General features: G+C 45.0%; 1 protein-coding gene across 1 annotated transcript in view; it reads left to right on the top strand.

The window, feature by feature from the left end:
• LOC138265212 (IgGFc-binding protein-like) overlaps positions 1 to 21,502 on the top strand; it is a 224,947-nt gene that overhangs the window by 136,269 nt on the left and 67,176 nt on the right. Inside the window, exons 46-52 of the mRNA XM_069212764.1 lie at positions 62 to 336; positions 2,323 to 2,921; positions 5,524 to 6,103; positions 7,184 to 7,380; positions 7,466 to 7,846; positions 18,495 to 18,778; positions 19,595 to 19,866. Of these exons, the coding sequence (XP_069068865.1) occupies positions 62 to 336; positions 2,323 to 2,921; positions 5,524 to 6,103; positions 7,184 to 7,380; positions 7,466 to 7,846; positions 18,495 to 18,778; positions 19,595 to 19,866 (2,588 nt within the window). The remainder of the gene's footprint in view (positions 1 to 61; positions 337 to 2,322; positions 2,922 to 5,523; positions 6,104 to 7,183; positions 7,381 to 7,465; positions 7,847 to 18,494; positions 18,779 to 19,594; positions 19,867 to 21,502) is intronic.

The following is a 21,502-nucleotide window of genomic DNA, read 5'->3' as shown; positions in this document are numbered from 1 at the left end:
TCTCTTTATCTTTGTGTTTACAAAAGCTACAACCACAGCCCTATCGTTCTCTCCTCTACAGGTGTTCTTCAGATATACCCCCCATTCAATGCTCTGACGGTGATAAACAAATCATAGGAAGCAATAGCTTCTGTGGAATCATTACCAACACTAATGGGCCTTTCCAACGATGCCACAGCATAATAAACCCCACACATTACTTCAACAACTGCATCTATGACTTGTGTGAGCTGAACCTGGACCCTGGTGCCCTCTGTATGAGCCTGCAGTCTTACGCTGACGCCTGCCAAGCGTACGGTGTCACCATTGAACCATGGCGGAACACTACCTTCTGTCGTAAGTTGTAGGGCGATTAGTTCTTGATAAAAGTGATGCAAAGACAGAATATGTAAACATACCTTAACTATTATTAGTAGAGCTATTGGTGCAAGGCCACATTTGGAATGAGTTCAATTGAATTAATTATTCTTCCTTTGGCTCTACGCACTACAAAAGCGACAGATAACTGAGGCACAGAAAGAAGAGCCATCTCAATATGTATAATATGCCCTGAGATTGCGCTGTTTCTCTGATTCCTGGTATATTGTATTTGAGTTCTAGTCCCTTTAACTCATCATGGAGTAAGCCTTGACATCTCACTATTGCAACTTCTGAGAGAAAAGTAAATAACTCTGGCATCCAAATGAAGTAACAGTTTTAATCTTTGAAACACCAATGGGAACGATCAGTATCTCGCAGGCATACGCCCTGTAATATCCCACTGCTACAAGACTTTCTCCAATGGATATGTTTTAGATATGGAACGAGAATACTTGACATCTGGTCTCACCTTTACTAATGCACCTAAATACTAGAAGTAAAAACGGTACGCTAAAGCTCTGCAGCGCTATAAAGTAGGACATTTCCCTGAGAAGGACAGCTCCTTGACCTTGCAACCAGAGTCATTGTCTCCCCAGGTCTGGGCTAGTGGGCTTGTTGGAAACTGCGGAGGAGTTATTGGACAAAGTTTATAAATCTGACCGCCCATTTGACCCAATTTCGTGCTCCTCTGTAATTAGTTTATATTGATTTCCTCTGTACATTTTTTGCAAGATTTGGAGTATGTACACTCAATGTAAAAGCAGCTAGTAAGCATGTGGTTTAAAAATTGGCTGGATGTTTCCTGGGGGAGTGGAGATGCTTCCGCTCTCGTGGTAGATTCACCCAAGTGCAATAGGGTGGTAAATGTATAGCAGCTGCAGCAAGTACCAGTGTGCTGCAGTCTTGGGTCCACTATTTTAAACTGTTTGATCCTCGACATATCATACTCTCTGTGTGCCTCTAATCACTCATCTGTCAATATTCCAGCTCTCAGTGAGGCCTAATGAAAGAAAGAAATACCAAGTGCCCACTCACAGGACACCAGGTCCCCGAGATGGTTTCCATTCACACATCCAGGGCTGTTTTCTCACAGGTGGTGGGACTGCTCCTGTCCTGTAGCTTCTCCTTCCTTCCACCTGTTTTACAGTTCACAAATGACTGGAAGAGAGAGAGTTACTTGTTCTTTGAGGGGTTTAAAAGTGTTAGGGAACCAACGTGTTGGACAATGGGTGTCTCGGAGTGCCTTGGGCCCCTTAGCCCTGAGACAGGGATTGCTGTCTTTTCTCAGCCTTTAGGCAACAGAATCATGGCTTGAGCACCTGTCTAAAAGCCAGGAGTCTCCCCTTTCAAATATGTGTGTGAGGTTTGTATAGTGAAAACCTACCTGAAACACTGTGGAACTCTGTGCAGAGCAAAGACAAAGATACCAGCCAGGTGTTCCTGGCGGAGCAGCTGGGTTCTGAGAGATAAAGTGGAACAATAGTACTCGCTGGGATGTTGTGTTCTTGAACGAGGTGTGTCTTCCTCTCTTTCCTACATTGTAGCAGCGGTCAGACATGCATAATAGATGCAGTAAAGTTGTTCCAGATTCCATGTGCCTAGACAGAGAAGGCCCATTGTTTTGTGTTTCCTTGTTTGCACTTTGTCTCGACTCTGATGCTGTCTTGGCCGTGGGTGTGCCAAGAGCCCTCAGGGATGGTGAGATTGTCAGCCAGAGAAGCAGGGAGGCTGCTCATGATGGCTTTGAAAGTGAAGCAGCTGCTTTTGAAAAGGGTCTGGGCTGACAAGGGAAAGCAGTGGAGTTCCATTGGGGTGTCATAAAGTGACTCTCTCTGACAGGGCCTGCCTGAATTTCCTGTGATTTTGCTTAGCAATAACAATAAACCGGTATGAACCTTGTGAAATTACTTCTTTTTTCAATGTGTTTTCAATTCTTAACAAAGCCTTATTTTCTGTTTCTAGCAATCCACTGTGGTGCCAACAGTCACTATGAGCAGTGTGGCACCGCCTGCCCAGCCTCCTGTGTGTCTCCCAACTCTCCCTCCACCTGCAACAGACCATGCGTTGAAGGCTGTTTCTGTGACACAGGGCATCTCCTCTATCACAACAAGTGTGTCCCCAGCACTCAGTGCGGGTGTTGGCAGGATGGCAAGCACTATCCGGTTGGATCTGAACACTGGACAGATGATACTTGTTCCAAAAAGTGTCGCTGTCCAACCCAAGGGGGTAGTTTGGTGTGTTATGATGCTAGATGTGGGAAGGATCAGTACTGTGGGATTTCTAATGGGGTTCTTGACTGTTTCCCCTACACTTACGGCATATGTAGAGTCCACAATGACCCTCATTACAGCACCTTTGACAAACAGAACCATCCTTTCATGGGTCTTTGTACCTACACGTTGGCCAAACTCTGCACTAACTCCTCGTCTCTGACGTATTTCAATGTGGAAGCCAAGAACGAGCACCGCGGGAACCCTTCAGTGTCCTACGTGCAGAAGGTCATTGTCCACGTGTATGGTCAACAAGTACAGATCATCAGAAATCAGCGCGATCAAGTACTGGTAAGCAATTAAGTTCTCCTGCTATGCAGTATTTTGTTGAAAATAATATTGGAATTAGTTCAACAATTTCATGTGGGTATTTTTTGTTTCACTTAAAGCTTTGGCATAGTTTGATGAATCTGTATGAAACTTTCCAACAAAAATGTAATCCACCTCATCTCCTGACTGGTCACAACATGACCTTACCGTGACAGCCTTTACAAGACTCGGGAGATATGGTCTCCATTGAAATTCATTGTAGTTAATGTCAGGTTTTCAGAGTCATAAAATGAGCACCAGTTATTTTACCGTTTGAAAAATGTAGACCCTTGATTGGGATTTGATGAACCATGTTTGAGAGAAGACTGTTTCCACTCATGCTTTTCACATGCACCGATGAATCAAGGTGTTCTCAACATGACCCTTTTTTCATTTTCAGGTGCAAGGTCCAAGCCTCTGTAATCATGTAATGGCTGCCACAACATATTCAGATTGTGACGAGCCAATCAGGATTCATTAGTGCCCTTTAAATTGGCTAGACAGAACATATCTGGACACAATGGAGTTATATCTAACCCCTTCAAAGCAAACTTTAGTCCCTCTTTAAATGCAAATTGTTCATTAATCGTTGAGCAGATTTAGAGCAATTGACAAAAAGCACTCTTTCTTTCACGCTAAGATTCTGCAACATTTGGTTTAATCCATTTCAGCTGTTCATTCTGTATCAAAGAGCAAAGATTACTATTGGAATTAACATTGGAAATCTATGTTTTGGACACACCTCTTTTATTGACCCTTGCGTGACATATCAGCATTGAAAATTTGCATGAAGGAGATAGGGTGGATGAACATTTTTTGGTCAAGTGTTGTACAGATTGTCAAATGTCGACAAAGTTATGAGCAAAAAAATACCCATCCTATGGAAATTCTTACCTAACTATAACTAAACAGTGGCGACCACTACTGTATTTCATATATGTGTGAGTGTGTGTCTGTGCATTTATGTCTGTGTTTGTGTGCATGCACGCGTGTGTGTGTGTTTGTGTTTTTAAGGCTAAACTGTACTTCATATTGAAAAATCTTCTTGCGTTTAACATATAAATTTTACACCATGAACAAATTTGCATACAAATTTGAAATTACAATGCATAGTCTGCTAATGTCTGGCATGCCCAATTTTTAAACTTATCCATGCAGTGGTTACAAATTAAAGCTCAATGAAGACTTAATGAAGACAAAACAGAAGCTATGCTTTTGGACAACAATGGCAGCAATCCTGTTCTGTGTCCTCTCCCAGATTGTTTGAGTAAACTGCCCGCTCCCAAAAATTCAATAAAAAGCCTCAGGATCGGGCTTGATTCTGGCCGTACTATGGATCTTCAAGCCGAAAAACTTGTTGCCAGCCACTATGTTATCTTGAGATTGCTGTAGAAAGTTTTTTTACCTCTTTCCCTTTACGGCCAGAAGCATGATGGTTCTCGTGCTTGTGCTAACCTGTCTTGGCTATTGGAATGCCCTGTTCTTAGGCTTAACCTGTTATGTTGTCGGGAGGCAGCAGGCTTTGTAGAATGCTACAGCATATATCCTGATGAACATTCCTAATCATCATTCGGCCACCAAGGCTTTGAGAGACTTACACTGGCTTCCTATGGAATGCAGAGTGTAGCTTTAGTCCCACTGCATCATGCATAGAGTAATCAATAATAAGGGGCCCTCTCCGTTAAGATCTTTAGCCTCCCCGTATCTTCCGGGGAGAGCCCTTCAATCTTCGTCATCCCATCTTCTAAAGGTCCCCAGGATTCGTAGCTCCTGCTGGGGTGGCTGATCCACTTCTTTTCTGGTCCTCAGACTTTGGAACTCTCTACCCCTTGAATGGCATCATCTAGAATGTGAGCTCCCTTTATTCAAGGCTTTGAAGTCCTGGCTTTTTGGTGCCTGAATCCCCTCGTCAGCACTATTTCGACCACCGACAGTGTCTATGGCAGTGCTCGGAGGCGTGCGGGAAGCCATGCAGTATAGAAGACCTTAAGAATAGAATAGTGGAAAATAACTTAAAGGGGAACGTTTGGGGGGGGGGGTTTGTTGTGTTTTCCCATTTACTTCCAAAGGGAAACCTTGCACCTTCAGGTTCAAAGCGCTGAAAATATTTTCACCAAACCTGGGATCAAATAGAACTTTACTCAAAGTTTGCTTTTATTGGTCTTGAGTACATCTGACATGCTGGATTCACAGTGTTAACACTTTTTTTTATATTTGGGTCATTTGAGATGTGTGAACTTTCTGCAAAGCCAAAAAAAAAAAAAAGGAATTCAATTGGACATGAGAGCCTTCTTTCTCATTGTTCCTTTTGGACTAGTTGAGAATTAATCTATTTTATGTATTCATTGAGTATTAGTTATGTATCTAAATTGTATTTTCTTTCTTTTGTAATTTAGATATGTTTATCATACTTTTCCCTTCTATTGCATTTACTGTGTTAGCACTGTGTGTGTATGAAATACCCCAAAACACTCTCTAATTGTCATTGACGCTAAGTGGACTATTTTTAGACTGAGTTGGACGAGATCACACATACCTTAACAGTAGTTCTCATTAGATGTACCCCTTTTCTTCCCATTCCCAGGTGAACTCAGTATGGAAAACCTTGCCCGTCACTTTGGCTGAAGGTTCAGTGACAATAGAGAGGAGTGGGCGATACATCATTGTAGAGACAGATTTCCATCTCACCGTTATGTATGACACTGATCACACTGTGGAGGTGAAGGTCCCCACCACTTACTTCAACAAGACTTGTGGCATGTGTGGAAACTTCAACAACCTGAGACAGGACGACTACATGATGCCCAATGGACAACAAGCTCAGAGCACCAACCAGCTTGGAAACAGCTGGCAGGTCCCTGATAATGATCCCAACTGTGGTCCACCTAACTCAACACAGATTCCCCCCACTCCTGGTCCTGACTGCAAACCTGAGAAAGAAGAACAGTACAGGCGCCTATGTGAAGAGATTAAAAACCAAAACGGGCCTTTTGCATTGTGTAACTCAGTGATCAATCCTGATAACTACGTGGAGAGCTGTGTCTATGATCTGTGTCATTTGGATGGTGATAACTTGACATTGTGTATGGCGCTGCAGGCCTATGCTGATGCTTGCCAGCATGCAGGAGTCCCTATCCCCCCCTGGCGAAACTCCACTTTCTGTGGTAAGTATCTTGTTGGAGGGTAAAATACAAACCTCAGTCAACTTATAATGCATTTCTCTTTTTATTTAGGTATATATTTACAAAAGTAATTTGAACCAAACCCAACCAGTGGATTCCTGTGTAGCACCTGAGATACCTGCGTAGGCCAAAAGGAGTGGGGGTGAGGGGAACGCAGGAATCATGTTGATTCTGTGTACATGAGCTCTTTCATCAGGAATGTGTTGAATGTCTGTTTTTATATTGGTGGTCAAAGAATGATTTTGTTGTTTCTTCAACAACACATCTTAGTGGTGTGTCTTTCAAGCCATGCAGAGGCCATCAATAAGCCTGGAAGTCATTTGTCCTCCCGCAGGTTGTCCTGGAATTCAAGAGCCAGATGGGGGGTCTTTACTAGATGGTTGTTGAGGTCTGATTTGAGTCCGTGGGCTGCTGTGCTTAAAGTAAGATGATCTGCAAGAGAAAATCTCTTTGCTTGAGTACTTCATTTAAGTGTGCGGTAGCAAGATTTTAGAAGGAGGTGAGAGGGATATTGCAGAGAATGGAATAATATACTGAAGGGTATAATGCAAATAAGTCCCCTCATAATGCCTCAATGTCTCCTAAAAGACTCCTCAGGATAGAGAAGTTTGTGGATCAACTCAGTATCTCAGTGTGTATGTGTTTCTGCTCCTACAGCACCTAGACGGCTTTTGGTTTATTATTGGTGTTCTCAAAAGGAAGCCAACCAATGAGTATCATGTGGTGCAGGTCTCACATAATGTATGGCATTCAGGCATCAAACACGTTTTCTTTGTTTGAATCTATCTCAAGTTTAATGCCGCGAAGTAGACACTGATGTATCAGAACCACAGCTTCAAAAATTCATGCTGAACAAAATCATGCAATGGTGAAATCACACGTGGTACAACCTGACTGACAATATCCACAATAGAAGAGCAGCAAAAGGTAGTGCGGTGACTGGAGACTAGAATATTAACTTCTAATAACAAATACCAAGAATCAGAATATGCTTTTAATGTTCCCTTCTTTGAAGATATTTGGTGATACCATGGAGTAATCTGTGTTATTGTTTTCTTGCAGCTTTCCCCTGTGATGCGCACAGCCACTATAATGCTTGTATGACTGCTTGCCCTGCTACGTGCCTCGACCCGTTCCTTCGGAACTGCTCCAAGCCTTGTGTTGAGGGTTGCGAGTGTGATGAAGGCTTCGTTCTGAGTGGGGCATCCTGTGTTGCTGCGTCTGACTGTGGCTGCTGGTACCATGAGCAGTACTATAATGTGAGTGCAATGTCCAGTGGTCACAATGTGTTTCTATACCCATGGTGACTATTCTGTTGATTTGATTAATTTGCTTCTCTTGCAGAAAGGACAGAGCTTCATGGAGGAGAATTGTGAGAGCAGGTGCGAGTGTAAGGGGAATAACATTACGCAGTGCTCTGCAGTCTCCTGCACGAGTGATGAAATCTGTAAGATTCAAAATGGCTACTGGGGTTGTCATCTAGCAAGCACCGCCACGTGCCACATCTACGGTGACCCCCACTATAGAACATTTGACGGAACGCTTCACCACTTCCAAGGGTCCTGTAACTACACTGTAACTGAGACCTGCGGAAACACCTCCACCAGGTTCAGTGTTACCACCCGCAATGAACACCGTGGCAGCCCAAGCTGGACCGCCCTGAACTCTGTAGCACTTATTGTGAATGGCAATCACATCGCCCTGAGGAAGAACGGATTGGTTTATGTGAGCATATTTTCATTTTGTTTTTAAATAAACGTATTCAACTGTTGCCTTTATAACTGCATAATAATTGTGCTATTTTCTATTACAACATGAGCTCTGAACTAATACTAGGTTTATTTTTTTATATTAAATTGTTCTATCCACCAACCTCAAGTTTCCCACACCCATTCTAAAGATGAAGTAACTGCAGGTTTCTATCGATGAATGCCCAGCCTGCCCTGGAAATGCAAGTTACACTGGTGCTAACCCTGATATATTGAGGGCCAACGACAACCATCAGTTTATTTCTTCTGGTGACTGCCATGTTAGGCCTGGTGGTACTGAAAGGAACGTATTGTAATGGTCTTGGCACACAGACAGAAAACTCCCTAAGCATCAGGGACATTTGTCTTTTTCTTTGTGGGAACTATCCTGTGCAGTGGACATTGTTGCCACAAACCAAAAAGGAATCCTCAATCCATTTCAGCATGGTGACCAACCTGACATCCAACAGTAACGGAAATACCTTTGCCTTACCAGCAGGCACATAGTAATTATTGAGATCCCTTCGGTGCAGGGCACTCAGAATAATATAAATGAGGCCCTTGCTTTTTTAGGATTTGAAATCCTATTGTGGGGCAAGTTTAGGAGCCACGGCAGACAGGGTGCCATGAGGTGAGATACCTGGTTTCTATAATCTACAGATGGCTCTAACATTGCTGGGAAAACATCAAAGTGGGACAAATTAATCCACAAATGTCCTGCTTTTGTTTTGTAGCTTTACACTGCAGAAGTTGATTAACTTCTTCCCAAATCCTACAGTTGATCTCAGAATTCCAGGAACTCCGGATCCAATGGAAAGCAAACTGCAGTCACCAGTAGTATGGATTGGGCTGCTAAAACTGGCCAGATATCTTTCTGTTCATAAAGTAGAATTGTGCTTTATACTGCAAGTTCACAAATTGGGAGCCTGCCCTTGATTCTTTGGGCATGATACCCAAATATGCTCTTTACCACATTGTCAGTCTTGTCAATCTCATAGCAAGGAACTTTGGGTGATATTTTGACTCAACACACAGTTGTCACTTCTTTACGTTATGCACCTATGTTATGAGGCACACTTACCTACTGGTAGAAAAGCATCCCCTGTAGCAAAGCATTTTTAGCCTGCAAGTTAGCACCCGATACTGTTGTGATGCCTTTAAAATTGCACACGTGGGTGGTGTAAACTGACAATGCACCCCATGTGGAGTAGTTGACATTAGTGCCATTTGTTCACTTTCACTGTGGGCATAATTAAAAGTCAGATAAGTCGGGGGCGTGGCTGGGTCCTCCAGCAAGATGACCTTCACTCTGTGAGGCTCTGCTGGCTGGGGCCCTAATTTTGCAGTTATCCTGTGGAGCGACCATTTTTGACGCTATATTTTTGTGTGGAGCCTTCCTGCTAACTCTCCTGAGGCAGCATGCCGTTTCCTCCAGGAGAGGGCTGGCCCGGTGACTCCGGCACCTCCCTGAGCCAACGGCGGGGAGGATCCTGTGACCTCGCGGCTCGCTCTGTCCTGGGGCCGTGCTGGTTTTCTTGACGGGCCCTCTGGGGTGGTGCTTACGGCTTTGGGAGAAACGGCAGACAGAAGGGGGTGAGCGTTGAGCTCGCCCCTTGAGGCCAGATCAGCGGTCGGGTTGGCGGCAGCTGTGGCGTCTCATGGGTGCCGCTCGGGCCCTAGGTGGTGGATCCGATCCCTAACGGTGGAGACGGGCCTGGCTGTGCCGTGCGGAGGTGGGTGCCCCGATTCCCACTGATTGCGATGCCACAGGGGGCCTGAGGAGCTACTAGGCGGATCCCTGCCATTTGGAGCGGTGGCTTAGTGGCGGCTGCTGAAGTGGGCAGGTGGTACGGTGGACTTCCCCAGCTGAGGGGCCCCTCGGTGGTCGGGTAAGTCCGCGGGCCATTTGAGGCGCTGTGGGAGCTGCTTGGTTTGGGCTTGGCGCTGGAATCCTACCCTATGTGTTACTTCCAGACTAGCGGCGCGCGGCTGGATGGGGCCAGTGGACGGGAGCTGGCCCCTGGCTCTCCGGGGATCATCTCCGACAGGTCGACACACCGAGAATAACAATTCCTAAGAGACTGTTGACCTGGGCTGGAAGACTGGGGGCTCCCTGGGGGCCGGCCGGGACTTGTGGAGTTGGTGTTGCTGATCTGTGTTGCTGCATTGGGAGAGCCGTGGACACTTCTTGGCTGTGCGTCTTTCTCATCTTCTGCAGTCTCACTGGGAAGACTGCGGCTGAAGCCCCTAGCTGCTGGCCCTCACTGTGGCGAGGATGGGCAAGGCGGAGCAGAAACAGGCGAAGCTCATCTTTGATAGGAGTAGAAAGAAGGGTGGAGGGCCTGGTTCCCATTCGGAAGATACGTCTGCGGAGGTGGGGGCTCCAGACGCTTCAGTCAAGGCTATGTTTCTTTACCTAAAGAACAGCCTCGCTGGTATTGATGCTAAGCTCGATCATCCGATGGAACAGCTGGACCGGATCAAGGCTAGGGTGGATGATCATGATTCCCGGTTTTGATCAGCTGGAGGCGCGCACGTCGGAGATGGAGGATCAGCGACATGGCGATGGGGAACATCTGCTGCGTATGGAGCGCGTATTGGAAGTGATTCGTAATAAGAATGAGGACTGGAGGCGCGGTCGCCCCGCAATAACATTCGCATAGTTGGCCTTCCGGAGTCCACGGCAATGGGAAGGATGGAAGATTTTGTGGAGTCCATGCTGTCTGACCTTTTCCCTGGTGAACTCTCCCGGCTACTGTTGGTGGAGAGGGCTCACAGGTTGTTGGGTCCTCGACGGCCGCCTGGCACTTCTCCGTGGCCTATCATTGTTCGACTGTTGAATTACTGCGACAGAGACACTGTTCTCAGACTGGCGAGGGAGCTGCGACCTGTAATCTACAAAAACACTGAATTGAGTATTTTTCCTGATTACATCCCGGGAGTGCAGGCTGCGCGCAGGGCCTTCCTGCCAATCGTCCGCACTCTGATCCAGGCAGATGCAAGATATTCCCTTATCTATCCCGCAAAGCTGAGAGTGCAACATGGGGGTAAATTGCATTTCTTAACAGACCCAAAATTGGCGGCCAAATTTGCCAAAATAGTACCTAAAAAGGCAACATCGGGCGATCCGGAGGCCTCTGGAGTTGAAAGAGATGCATTAAGTGACAATGACTAGAATGGTGGGGTGGTGATCTCAGCTCTCTTTCTGGTGTCTATATGGGGGCTCCCTGTTACTGATACTGGGTTAATTGTTTCTTCCGGCTGTTCTGATTTGTTCAAGGGCCCTTTGCCACCCTCCCCCCCATCTTGTATGGGCAGGTGGGACGGATGGCCTGGCTCGAGCCCCTTGGATGAGCCCTTTTGCTGCATTTGGGATTCTAGTTCTGGTGGGGGGTGGGTTCTCTGCTTTGACCCGATTGGGGGTCTGCATGGGAGGGAGGAGGGTGGGCCCTGGTTCTGGTTTACTGTTCTTGCTCTTTTTTCTCTCACTTTACTCTTCTGCTTATATGCGGTGGGCGATTGTAATGACACTCTGTGGCGGTGCGGTATATTTGATTGGAAGATGCAATGGTGTGTGGAAATGTGACACCGGTGCGCTGTCTTACTTGGAATGTCGCGGTCTGAATGACGGGCACAAGGTGCAGCTACTGTCTGCTTATGTGAAGCGGCAGGAGATTGATATATGCATGCTGCAGGAGACCCACTTGGTGGCCACGACTCAGAATCGGTTGAAGGCTGGCTGGATTGGAGAGTGTCAAGGAGCGGTGTACTTGCGCTATGCGAGAGGGGTTGCAATTCTGCTCCGGAAGGGACTGCAGTGGCGCACTCAGAGAGTAATTGTGGACCCCACTGGCCGATAAGTCATGATAAGTGGAATGTTGTTAGACAGAGCTTGCTGGCTTGTTTCTATCTATGGTCCTAATACTGATGACCCCGAATTTTTTAGAGAAGTGTGGCGGCTGATTGAGTCGCTGGGAAGCGGAACCTTGATTTGGGGAGGGGACTTCAATGTGATTCTGGACCCTGGATTGGACCTCGAGAGCCTGGCTACAGTGCAGAATGTCCTGTCGTCTGTAATGACCGAGGGAGCCCTGGCGGATATACGGCAGGCGAGGCACGGGGCTGCTAGAGAGGGCACCTGTGTTAATTAGGCTCATAATAGCTTGTCTCGTATTGATCGCTGGTTGGGCACGAGGGATGTGGCACTCTGGAAGCGTTCGATTGAGCACATGGCCTGCACTCTGTCAGATCACTCGCTGGTCAAGTTAGTGCTGGCAGTGCCGGGAGGGCCTGGGCATGCGTATGCGTGGCGTCTGACGCATGGAGCACTGCGAGATCAGGTGTTCTGGGAGGAAGTTCGTGAGCCCATTATTCACTATTTCAATGAGAATTGTGGGTCGGTGAGTTCTGCTGGTACCTTGTGGGAGGCGTTCATGGTGGTAATCCGTGGGGTATGCCTCTCTGAACAACATGGTGTGCTGAAGTACCTTTGGTGGGATTTGGCTGATCTGGAGGCGCAGATAGTAGAACTGGAAGGGCGCCTGATTGTTGACTGGTCTCGGGATATGCTAGCAGTTTTGCGAAGAACTGTCTCACAATATGAGGAGACCTCTCTGCGCGAGATCTGCTTCCTGGGGAAACATGCCAAGGCAAGGAGATACGGGGAAGGTGAGAGGTCAGGACGCACACTTGCAAGTATGTTGCGAAGGCCATGGGCTAGTAACTATATTGTCGAACTGATCGGCGCGCCGGGTGAGCGGGTGGTGTCATGCGGGTCTTTGCTGACTTTTTTGCAGAATTGTATGCGGAGTCTCCTGTTCTGGACGCGGAGGCGGTGCAGGACTACTTTTCCGAGATTAGCTTGTTCTGGTTTGATGACTCGCATAAGTCCTACCTAGACGTCCCCTTCACTGTGGAAGACGGCAAAATGACGAATCGTAGTTTGCCAGGAGATAAGTCTCCTGGCTTTGACGGTCTCACTCCGTCCTTTTTATAAAGAATATGCGGACATTCTTGCACCTCACCTTTTGGAGGTTTATGTGGAATCTCTGGGGACTGGGTTTCTCCCCGCCTCCCTGCGAGAGGCCTTGATCGTCACTGTCCTAAAGCCTGGCAAAGATCTGTGTAGCTTTGACTCGTATCGACCACTCTCTATGATTAATATCGATAAAAAAATCTTGGCCAAGATGATAGCGGCGAGATTGCAGCCTTTGCACCCAAAGCTGGTGCTGCCCGACCAGTCTGGGTTTGTTCCCGGATGGTCGACAGCATATAATCTTTGCACGTACTTTGCTGTCGCATGTACGCTTGAGGCTGAGGATAATGCAGGAGCGGTGTTTTTAGATGCTACCAAGGCCTTCGATTCTATGGCATGGAAGTATATGTTCGCGCTACTTGCCTGAGTGGGGATGAGAGCTAGATTTGTGCAACCGATCCGCTTGCTGTACTCGGAGCCTACTGCTCGGATGCGTGTAAATGGGATTGTTTCTGGTTCCTTCGGGTGGCTTTGGGGACTCGACAGAGTTACACTCTATCTCTGTTGCTTTTTGTGATTGCTATGGAGCCCCTTGCGGCGAGGCTGAGACAACACCATAGCCACCGTGGACTGGCATTTCGCCAGCGCCCTATATTGATATACATGTATGCAGATGATATTGCATTGTATGTTCGCGAGCCGCATGATCATCTTGATATCCTGCTTGATGAGATAGTGCGGTTTGGTGCATTCTCCGGGATTACAAATAACTGGTCTAAGTCGGTGGCGATGCCTCTTTCTGTGGGAACACCGCGCTTTTCTTCCAGGTACCCTATTGGGTGGGCTGATGGCCCGGTGCGATACCTGGACATTTGGCTAAGTGGAGAGGTAGAGACACTCTGGTCAGCAAACTATGGAAGGGCAATGGCGTAGCTGGAGGACAAGGTGGAGGCCTGGCATTCGTTAGCGCTTTCACTCACTGGACGTATTGCGATTGCTATAATGGTGGTGCTTCCCAAATTTTTATACTTGTTTGTGAATTTACCTCTTATTCTTATGGCTGTTTTTTTGCAAAGAATTGGGTGGCCTTGCTGCTCTGGATTTGGAGCTTTATTATCACTGTGCACAGGCTCACTTTGCACATTTCTGGATTCTCCCTATCCAATATTTACCGCATCTTGCACCTGAGAGTGAAGTGGTGTGGCCGGACGGATTGTCTCGGCTGATCAGGAACCCGTCTCGTCCTAGGCCATGCGGAGTGGATACGGTGGCCTGGACGGCCCGGGCCTGGGCTGCTTTGCTGTGCCGGACCGGTGGGCGTGAGCCGTACGCCCCTTCGATGTCGGTACTTGATGTTACGAATGAGCGGATGCACCGCGACGTCCGACTGCGTAAATTCCTCTGTGAATCGAATTTAACTAATCTGGGAGACTGGTTTGTGGAGGGGCGGTTTATCGCGTTGGAGACAGCACTGGGGGATGGACGAGACTCTGCGTTACATCGGCTATATGTGCTGCGCATTGGCGGGATGCTTCGTGCATGCTACCCGGGTCTTCTTGAGGCCCTGTTGGTGTGTCAGGCGCTGGAGTTGTTGTATTGGGCGCAATCTCCTTGCAGGCTCATTACTAAGTTGTAAAATTGCTTGCAAAGTGAGAAGCAGGGAACAGAAACTACTGCTAATGCGTAGTGGGAAGCGGACATTGTGGTAGATATATCTGATGAGATGTGGAGCAAATGTTGCTCGCATTTGCGGGTGCACTCCCCCAATTATAGATTACGTCTTATTCATTTAAAATTCTTGCATCGATTGTATTATAATCCCCGTGGTTTGCATGGCATGGGACTGCTAGCGGATTCTTGTTGTGAACGATGTGGTGCCTCTGATGCAGATTTTATTCACCTTGCGTGGAGCTGTGCGGAGGTGTGCGCTTACTGGAATGAGGTGATGCATACGATTGAGGGAATAACCGGCCTGGTTCTGCCCTTCACCCTTAAGCTCGTGCTGCTTCTATATGTGGAGGAGATACCGTTGGTCCATAGGAAGCTGGTAGGCCTCCTGCCGATGTTGGCTAAACGTAGAGTTGCGATGTGCTGGGGTTGTGGGCGATCCCCAAGAGGATCTGAGTGGTTGCGTGATGCCTCTTTTTGCCAAGAACAACTAATGCTTTATTGGGAGTTGATGCCTGAGGGATCCCGACCTCGGGATATTTGGGCCCCATTACTCTCTTTCTTTGACACCAACCTGTGAGATTGTAGATGGGGAGCTGCACCCCGTCACGCGCATCGTGGTTAGAACCCTCCTTTAAATCTCCGTGTGCTCTGACTGATTTGCTGGAATGGATGCTGGCACTGCTCCTGCGTCTTTTCTTATCCTACCTTTTTCTCTTCTCTCTGTTTGTTATAGGTAGTGTTAGACAGCCCTATGGATGTTTTTTTAGTTTTAATCTTTGTCTTTGAGATAGTCACTATCTCTGCACGCCTGTCGGTGATGGCACCGGACATTTTTGACAGACTCAATGGTTTAAGTGTTTCATGAGATTGATATAGGTTGTGCAGATTTATGTGACTGTTACTTGCTAATTAGATCGGCGTATATAAGGCAATGTCTTTATTAATTCTATGTGATGGGCTGACTCTTTTGATAAGCTCAATAAAAAGAATGAATAAAAAGAAAGTCAGATAATTCATTTGGTGTTTGGTACACAATGTTTTACTGGTAGAACAGATGCTAGGAGAGTGTGTTTAGCAGTCTAACACTGCCCAATGTCAAAATATATACAAGCTAGTCAGTCAAATGTAAAAACCCTGGTGTACCGGGTGAACAAGCTGGATTCCCGTGACACATGTATTAGATTTTAAGTCTGGCAAATAGTTCATAATGGATAACTTTCTCTTGTTTACCACCTCCCACACAAACTCCCCAGTTTAATCACCCCAGAGATACTCATTTGAGTGCTTCAATAGACTTGCTAAAATGGATTGAGTTGTTATTGTGATTTACACCTATTCTGTTTAATTAACTGAGAAGTGCCTCAATCCTAAAGTCACTGAAGCACCAGTCTAGCTATTGTTTCTACGTCTTGCCTCAAAGTCACACTTGCTTACTGGTCCCAGAAATCAACAACACTCCTTGCCAATGCTCCATACCATAACATTAGCCACTTTCATTCGGGAGAAATACCCCAACGCTACAGTTTCTGACTCTAAGAAATCTCACACAAAGTAATGTAATGTATTGTTTGATTAATTAAACTCTTACTACATCACAATTACTCAAATCGAGCATATTTCCAAAAAGGATACTAAAAGGAAATAATTCTTAAGCAACAATTTTGCAAGCACCAATCCTGATATTTCTAAAGTCCATTTCAGTTTTCTTTTAAGTGATAATAAGGGGTAAAAACCACAATTATACACATTAAAAATCCAATTAACTTCGCTACCATGTTACAAAATAACTTTTACCAATACAATTATTGTTAAACCTAATATGTTTCAAGCCAATTATTCTCCAAAACTTGTCATTTTTTCACCGCTTCCTTTAAAAACTTTATGAAATTGCAGTTCAGCAAGGTGTCTGTTGATTTAAAACTGCTTGACTGCATGACCGAATTCCACGCTGATTAAAATCTCCACACTTGAAATGTAAGTCCTTATCTCCTTCCAACACAAAGACACCAATCCACACCATCTGATCTTACCAACAGGACATCACCAATACACTGCCTAATTTTATTCTGCTCTGACCTATCAACATTGAGCTTCAAACCACCCTTCTCTTGAACCTGAACTTCTATTCCACATACATTTGTGGAATCTAGCAACTCTTCTTGAAGTTTGAAGAAAGGAATGTGCGGCAAAGTACTTTGTTATCTGTTTAGACAACGCTTTCTGTGAGTAACTCAAGCTCCTAGAAAATGAATGAGTTCCATAGAAATGTTGCATGTATCTCCCATCACTGATAATGACACAAAACCTGTATTAACTTCTATTAAAGGTGTCTCGAAATGCCCCAACCCATCTGGTACAGTTCTAGCTTTACCTGCTGTAAATAAAACCACTTCTACCAATCTCTGTAAACAAGTGAAATATCGAAATTGACTTCCCACTCTCAAACAAGGCCTGAGTTTTACAGCCAATCTAAAATCTTCTCAGGCCTCTGTGCTCCAAGTATTCTGCCTAGCCTCCCCAAATGGTCTGACCCAACCTTAGAAATAGTAAAGATCTGATCATCTATAATGTCAATTCTTCTTAACTAGAAAAGCTGCAATGCAACCACCTCCTTTCCACCATACCTCCGGCGTGACACTGTGCCTTCCAGGCAGTGCATCCATACACAGATTTGTTGTCCTTCTTTACTGAAATGAGTCAGACCACTAGTGCCCCGCATATATCCTGGGGTCCCTGAGACTGATATCCCTGACATTATAGCTGAAGAATTTCCTAACTTTGCAATCAGCCACCAAGGCCTGCAGTCATCAACTCATTGAATGTCTGTCTCGTATCATGCCTTGAAGAATCAGTCTACACATCTCTTCCCAAGAACATGTCTCTCTACTCTGTTATCTGAGTCAATTACTAAAGTGCTGCAGCTGTCTCTTGGCTATCTAAAAGTATGAAAGTTCAGCTTATGTAGCTCTCCAGTTGCCTCTGACTTACTCAATCTGCCTAACACTAGACATTGACCCAAAATAAACATGGTCCTTTTGTTTGTTTCGGATGATCTCTATGTAAGCTGTCCTCTGTGTTTGTCATTGACATTCTCAAAAAACGGAGGTTGATAAATGAGGCTTTTGTATTAGCTTGGGAACACACTTTATTGAGTTAAGTCCAGGCTGTCAAACTCAGCCTAGAAGAGCATGCAGTCTCTGTGTGCTTCAGACAGCCCCCACTAGCTTTGGAGTCCTAGACAGGTCTTTTTCCTCCCTTTATTCTCACAGTCATGTTCACTGAAGGAGCTATTCAGTGGCCTCTGCCCACCTTTCAAATAATATGATGACAAGTTGCAAATATGCTTCCGAGTAAATGCAGGTTTGCCTCTCCAGTCGTTTTACTGTTCTCATCTTCTACGTATCAAAATAGGAAACACCACAGGAATGAACCTATCTCACCTTATGAAGATGGTGATTTACATTTATCATCCTATGGACTGCTGCATTACACTCTATCTTAGGACTACAAAATCTATTTTTCATTGTCTTCAAATACTCAGAAACCTTTGCAGGTAGAATGGGGATGGAAGCGCCATTTTGAGTTGAACAGCTCTCATTCTCAATTGGGTTCCGTGGTTACTTGTCTATCCCAGGTTCTCTTTCAAAGTCCTGTGCATTGTTCACTGCTCCAGCTATGGCAGGTCTCTGAGGTTTGTAAATGTGTGTTACTTTAGGCACATTCCTAAGATATCTTCTTGCTCAATCACCCTAATGGTCCTATGTTTAAAAAATACCAGGATGAGAGACTGTCTTGTTTCAGGTCAGGCCTTCTCAGTCTGGGGCTCTGTTCCTTTTGAGCTACAAAATACATTGTCACTGCCACATTTTAGGAAACAACTCAAAACTCTTCCTTGAAACCAACTGATGTAACAGTTTTAAGCTCCAAAGACATCCCTATGCAAATATTTTAATATTTTAAACTTTGATTTCCTTATTAGATTAATCACATATTGGCCGGTGCATCAACTCGTATTTCCGGTGTGAACGTCTCACTTGCTGGCTCCTATGTGAAGGTGACCACAAACTTTGGACTCGAGCTTCAGTTTAATGGTGACCACGAGCTCTTTGTGAAAGTGAAGGAATACCACAAAGGCATGTTGTGTGGATTGTGTGGGACCTACAATAACAACCAGCAGGATGACTTCATGAAACCTGGTGGCACTGTGGTTGAAGACGTAAATGACTTTGGAAACAGCTGGATGGTGCCTGATGATGAATGGAAGTGAGTACTGTCTCAGATGACACTAAGTATTTGCAAAATACAGAGACAAACCTAGAATGCAAAATGACTAGCGACAAGGCTTGTCCAAGGTTGGTTCACACTGGCACCGAATTGTGACATTACTGAATTTTGCACCTAGGAAAAGCATGCACAATTTCTCAGAATGGATTTGCCATCATATATGCAATATTGTTTCTGTATATTGCAACATAATTTTCACCACTTTGTGAGATGATTTTCATTCTAATTAAAGGCATCAGTGGTGGAAATGTATGGAAAAAGCTTCTCACAAATTTACAATGTACCAAGTGTCGTGCAAAAATTACAATTTTCACACACATGTAGCAAAGTGTTTAAACTTCACAACTTCTTGAAATGTACAAACTTTTCCATACAAAAAGTACAAACGATACTTGAGAATACTCTGCCCTTTCTGAATAACCTAAGATAAATTTGTAGGATGTACTTACGTTACTATAAACAGGAAGTTGGATGAGGTGTTATGTCGGTGATTTTATTTTGCCGGTGTATGTGGTATGTATGTTGGATAAACAAAAGAAGTACAATGATTTGTAAGGCTTGAGACATGGCATTCATGAAGATCTCTTCCTTAAGAAGGGACCTGTGTGGTGTCCAATGCTCATTCACTTTAGGATTGTTCTAATAGGTGGACGGATTGTCCCACCTACACAATTACTTTGTTAAGTGAGAGATAGACATCATTTTTCCAAATGTGCTCATTGGCTAATATTTGTAACCTTTTCCGGACATTCCCTTGTGCATTACAATGACAATGCATCTTTATTTGTCCATTAGTTGCAGTTCTACAATACTTCCGCCAATAGAGTGCTCACCGTCTTTGGAGCAAGTGTACAAAGAACAGTGCCAGATCTTAACTACAGGAAATGGTCCCTTCATTCCCTGCCATGCGCATATACCACCACAGTCATACTTTGAGAGCTGCGTTTATGACTTGTGTGCCAACAATGGGAGCTTTGAGCAACTCTGCCAAATCTTGGAGTCCTACGCGTCAGCCTGTCAAGTGGCAGGAGTACACCTGGGAGACTGGCGGAAGGAGACAGTCTGTGGTAAAATATTATGATTTTACTAATGCTATTGAGGTGTAATATATACTTTTTATGTTATGAGATTTTATTTGATCTATAGAACAATGTATGGTCTCTTTAGTATCTTAGGAGAGAGATCACTTCACTGCGGCTTCCGCATTCAAAAATCATATGACCCAAGTACTAAACTCTGTGATGTGTGTCCAATGAAAGACAGGCAAGAAATGAATTGCCAGATAGACCATGTGAACACACTTGGGAGCTGTAGTGATCTCTCAAGCAGGCCTAGGCACTATGGGGACTGTGCGAACATCCTTTGATACTGCTTCGACCCAGGTAGCATTCCTAGCCATGGTACACACCCTGCAAGACTCCATGGAAGCTATTGATCCTTGAATACTAACACAATAAGCATGCCAAGGCACAACATTGCCCTCACAAGCATGTCTCTGCATTGTATGGACCCTGCAAGTATCCATTAGCACTGTTTTGATTCAGAAACACTGCAGAGCATTCCTAAGCACTGTAATGAATGTACTGTAGGGATTCCCTGAGTATGCGTACGCACTTAGTGAGCCCTATAAGCATCTTTTGGCATTTTTGAGAAATTATGAAAGAATTTGTGGTTAAACACTGTTTATTAAATACGATCGATAGATGATAAGATGGGCGCCACTGCCAGAGGAATAGTATGGGGTTTTGTGTTGATGTCCGTTTTTTTTTTTGTGTGAGTTATTTAATCATGTATAGTATGCACCCACTCCATCCGTGACCAAGGCTACGGCTGAAACGCGTTGGAGGGTAAATCATTTTTTCCAAATAAATTGTTATACGTAATTATAGCACTTCGGAGGTGTCCTTGTTATCCTTGAATGAAGGGGATTATTTGTATATATATATATATATATATATATATATATATATATATATACAGGGAGTGCAGAATTATTAGGCAAATGAGTATTTTGACCACATCATCCTCTTTATGCATGTTGTCTTACTCCAAGCTGTATAGGCTCGAAAGCCTACTACCAATTAAGCATATTAGGTGATGTGCATCTCTGTAATGAGAAGGGGTGTGGTCTAATGACATCAACACCCTATATCAGGTGTGCATAATTATTAGGCAACTTCCTTTCCTTTGGCAAAATGGGTCAAAAGAAGGACTTGACAGGCTCAGAAAAGTCAAAAATAGTGAGATATCTTGCAGAGGGATGCAGCACTCTTAAAATTGCAAAGCTTCTGAAGCGTGATCATCGAACAATCAAGCGTTTCATTCAAAATAGTCAACAGGGTCGCAAGAAGCGTGTGGAAAAACCAAGGCGCAAAATAACTGCCCATGAACTGAGAAAAGTCAAGCGTGCAGCTGCCACGATGCCACTTGCCACCAGTTTGGCCATATTTCAGAGCTGCAACATCACTGGAGTGCCCAAAAGCACAAGGTGTGCAATACTCACAGACATGGCCAAGGTAAGAAAGGCTGAAAGACGACCACCACTGAACAAGACACACAAGCTGAAACGTCAAGACTGGGCCAAGAAATATCTCAAGACTGATTTTTCTAAGGTTTTATGGACTGATGAAATGAGAGTGAGTCTTGATGGGCCAGATGGATGGGCCCGTGGCTGGATTGGTAAAGGGCAGAGAGCTCCAGTCC

This window comes from Pleurodeles waltl, chromosome 11 (assembly GCF_031143425.1).
Source record: "Pleurodeles waltl isolate 20211129_DDA chromosome 11, aPleWal1.hap1.20221129, whole genome shotgun sequence".
Taxonomy (NCBI): domain Eukaryota; kingdom Metazoa; phylum Chordata; class Amphibia; order Caudata; family Salamandridae; genus Pleurodeles; species Pleurodeles waltl.
Note: the sequence above shows the minus strand (reverse complement) of the source record. Positions and strands in the feature narration are given on the sequence as shown.